This window comes from Terrapene carolina, unplaced genomic scaffold (genome assembly GCF_002925995.2).
Source record: "Terrapene carolina triunguis isolate 2854851 unplaced genomic scaffold, T_m_triunguis-2.0 Scaffold6586, whole genome shotgun sequence".
Taxonomy (NCBI): domain Eukaryota; kingdom Metazoa; phylum Chordata; order Testudines; family Emydidae; genus Terrapene; species Terrapene triunguis.
In genome coordinates, this window is record NW_020670937.1 from 1 (window position 1) to 2,684 (window position 2,684).

At 72.5% G+C, this 2,684-nt stretch overlaps 1 protein-coding gene across 1 annotated transcript; it reads left to right on the plus strand.

Annotated features, from left to right (window-relative positions):
• Positions 1–447: 447 nt before the first annotated feature.
• On the plus strand, positions 448–2,281 carry LOC113408297 (lysyl oxidase homolog 4-like; the record flags this gene model as incomplete). Its single annotated transcript, XM_026661479.1, has 4 exons — positions 448–602; positions 1,086–1,253; positions 1,512–1,674; positions 2,038–2,281. Coding segments are annotated over 4 exons (730 nt in total), but the record flags the coding sequence as incomplete, so codon positions are not given.
• Positions 2,282–2,684: the final 403 nt, after the last annotated feature.

Sequence of the window (2,684 nt, forward strand, 5' to 3'; positions counted from 1 at the left end):
AACGGAGCAGAACCGGCAGGGAGAACCCAGAGCTTCGGGCTGTGCAGTGTCTGGGAGGGACGAGGGAGAGCGGCCGGATCCCGGCGTGGGAGGCCTTCGGGGAGCCAAGCTGGGGCCGGCCGGGCACACCAGGGACCAGCGGCCAGGCCCGGTCCAGTCCCCAGTGAGCCGGGCGGCTGGGGAGCCCCAGGTCAAGCCCCAGGGAGGGGGCATTCCCCGTCTCTCTATGGCTCAGCCCCTGAGGCCTCTCGGGCTGGGGGGCTCTGGCTGGTGCCTGCAGGATGGGCTGGAGGGTCTAACGGGCCCTGTGCAGGGAGCCCCTCGGGCAGGGCTGCACCGGAGCAGCCGGGGGGCGAGGGAGGGGTCCCTGCAGGGCCCCGGGCGGGCTGGGCGAGCTCAGTGCTACCCAGGGGCGAGTCCGGCTGAGCCGCTGGCCTCTGGCTCCAGGCCTGGGCCCCATCCACATGTCCGAGGTTCAGTGCACGGGCTACGAGCGCTCGCTCCAGGAGTGCAGCTTCCAGGAGGCAGCGCAGAGCGGCTGCCGGCATGAGGCCGACGCTGCCGTCCGGTGCAACGTGCCCCACACGGACTACCAGAGCCAGGTGAGCCCCCCCCCCGTGGCCCTTGGGGGCTGTCAGCCATGCTGGGGGGCAGGGGTGTGGGGCGCATGGCCAGGGAGGGGGCAGTGTGGTATCATGGAGGAGCAGGTAGCCTGGGGTGGGGTAGGTGCCATGGGGTACAGTGGGGCAGGAAGGCCTGGGAGAGGGGATCTTGGGGGGTGCTGGGAGGTCTTGGGGAGTGGGTGCCGTGGGGCACTTCTGGGGGGTGCTTGGGGGGCCTGGGTGCTGGGGGGCCTGGGGGAATGGGCACAGTGGGGCGCTGCAGGAGGAGAGGGTGGCACAGGGCACCATGGGGAGGATGCCACAGGCTGAAGGAGGCTGCAAATGGCACGGAGGACCTATGGGGTGGGGCGGGCAGCTGGCACGGGGGTCACCAGGTGCCCCTAGCTGGGCTGGGAGTCAGTGGCTGTCGCCGGGCGGGGGGGAGGATCTGGGGAGCTGGCAGCTAACCCCTGCTCTGCCCAGGTGCACTTGGCGGGCGGCCGCAGCCCGGAGGAGGGTGTGGTGGAAGTGTTGGTGCCGGTGGGGGGCGCCCTGAAGTGGGGCGCCGTGTGCGGCGAACGGTGGGGGCTGAACGAGGCCATGGTGGTCTGCAGGCAGCTGGGGCTGGGCTTCGCCAGCCACGCCCTCCAGGTGAGTCCCGGGGGGGGGGCTTGTGCCCTGGCTGGAGGGGCGACACATGGGGGGGGTCCTGTGCCCTTGTGTCAGGGGATGTTGCTGGGGGGGGGATGGTGGGGAGGGGCCTTGTGCCCTGATGCTGAGGGGTGGGATGGGGGGGTCTGGCATCAAGGGAGGGGATGGGGGGGGCCCGGCCCCGAGGGGCAGGAGGGGGGGGCCTGGCCCTGGGCTCTCGTGTCCCCGCTGAGCACTGGGGCGTCTCTCTCCCCCCAGGAGACCTGGTACTGGCAGGGCAGCCCGGAGGCGGGCGAGGTGGTGATGAGCGGCGTGCACTGCACGGGCACCGAGCTCAGCATCCAGCAATGCCAGCGCCACGGCCCCGTGCACTGCCCGGCGGGCGGCGGGCGCTTCTCTGCCGGGGTCAGCTGCACCGACAGTGAGTGATGGGCCCCACCTGTGGGGGTGGGGCAGCAGGGGGAGGAGCCTGTGGGTGGGCGGGGCAGCAGGGGGAGGAGCCTGCAGGGGTGGGCGGGGGCAGCAGGTGTCACGTCCCCAGGGCGGGGGTAGGATTGGGGATTTCCTCGGCACTCAGCCCCCCCGATCTTGCCCACCCGAGCCGGGCAAGGCCCCGGGCGCACGGGGGCGGCCACGGGGGGCGCCGGGCGGGGGGGGGAGCAGATGCTGGTAGCTGGGCTGCAGGTTCCGGGCGGTAACGTCCCAGCTCTGCACCTGCTGGGGCTGGGGGGACCCTGCCCAGCCCAAGGGAAGCCAGGCCAGCCTGACCCCGCGGATCCTGCAGCCGCCCCGGACCTGGTGCTGGACGCGCAGGTGGTGCAGGAGACGGGCTACCTGGAGGAGCGGCCGCTCGCCATGCTGTACTGCGCCCATGAGGAGCGCTGCCTCTCGCACTCGGCCGACCACGCCAACTGGCCCGACGGGCACCGGCGCCTGCTGCGCTTCTCCTCCCGGATCCACAACCTGGGCCGAGCCGACTTCCGGCCCCAGACCGGCCGCCACGCCTGGGTCTGGCACCAGTGCCACAGGTGAGCGCCACCCCGCACGGCTGCACGGCCGGGCTCTGGGGCAGTGTGGCCCCCCAGCAGCTGGCCCCAGGCAATGCCAGCTCCCCAGTGCGGCGGCTGCTAGCAGCACCCGGAGCAAGGGCTGGTGGTCGGGTGCCCTGGGAGCCTCTGGCCTGGCAGACGAGGAGAGGAGCCGCTGCCCCAGAGCAGGGCCCTGCATGTGCTGCCTGGTCTCCCCACGCCTGGGCCCCACATGGCCCCCGGCTGGCTGCGTGTCCTGTTCCCCAGCTGGCTCTGTGGTGCCGGCCCCGCCCGGCGTAATTGGCAGCGTCTGGGCCAGGACTGTCATTACGGCTTTATTTGGATGCAGAGCTGTAATTCTGGGCCCAGCTGTCGGCCCCCAGCCCCCACCCCCGGCAGCTCC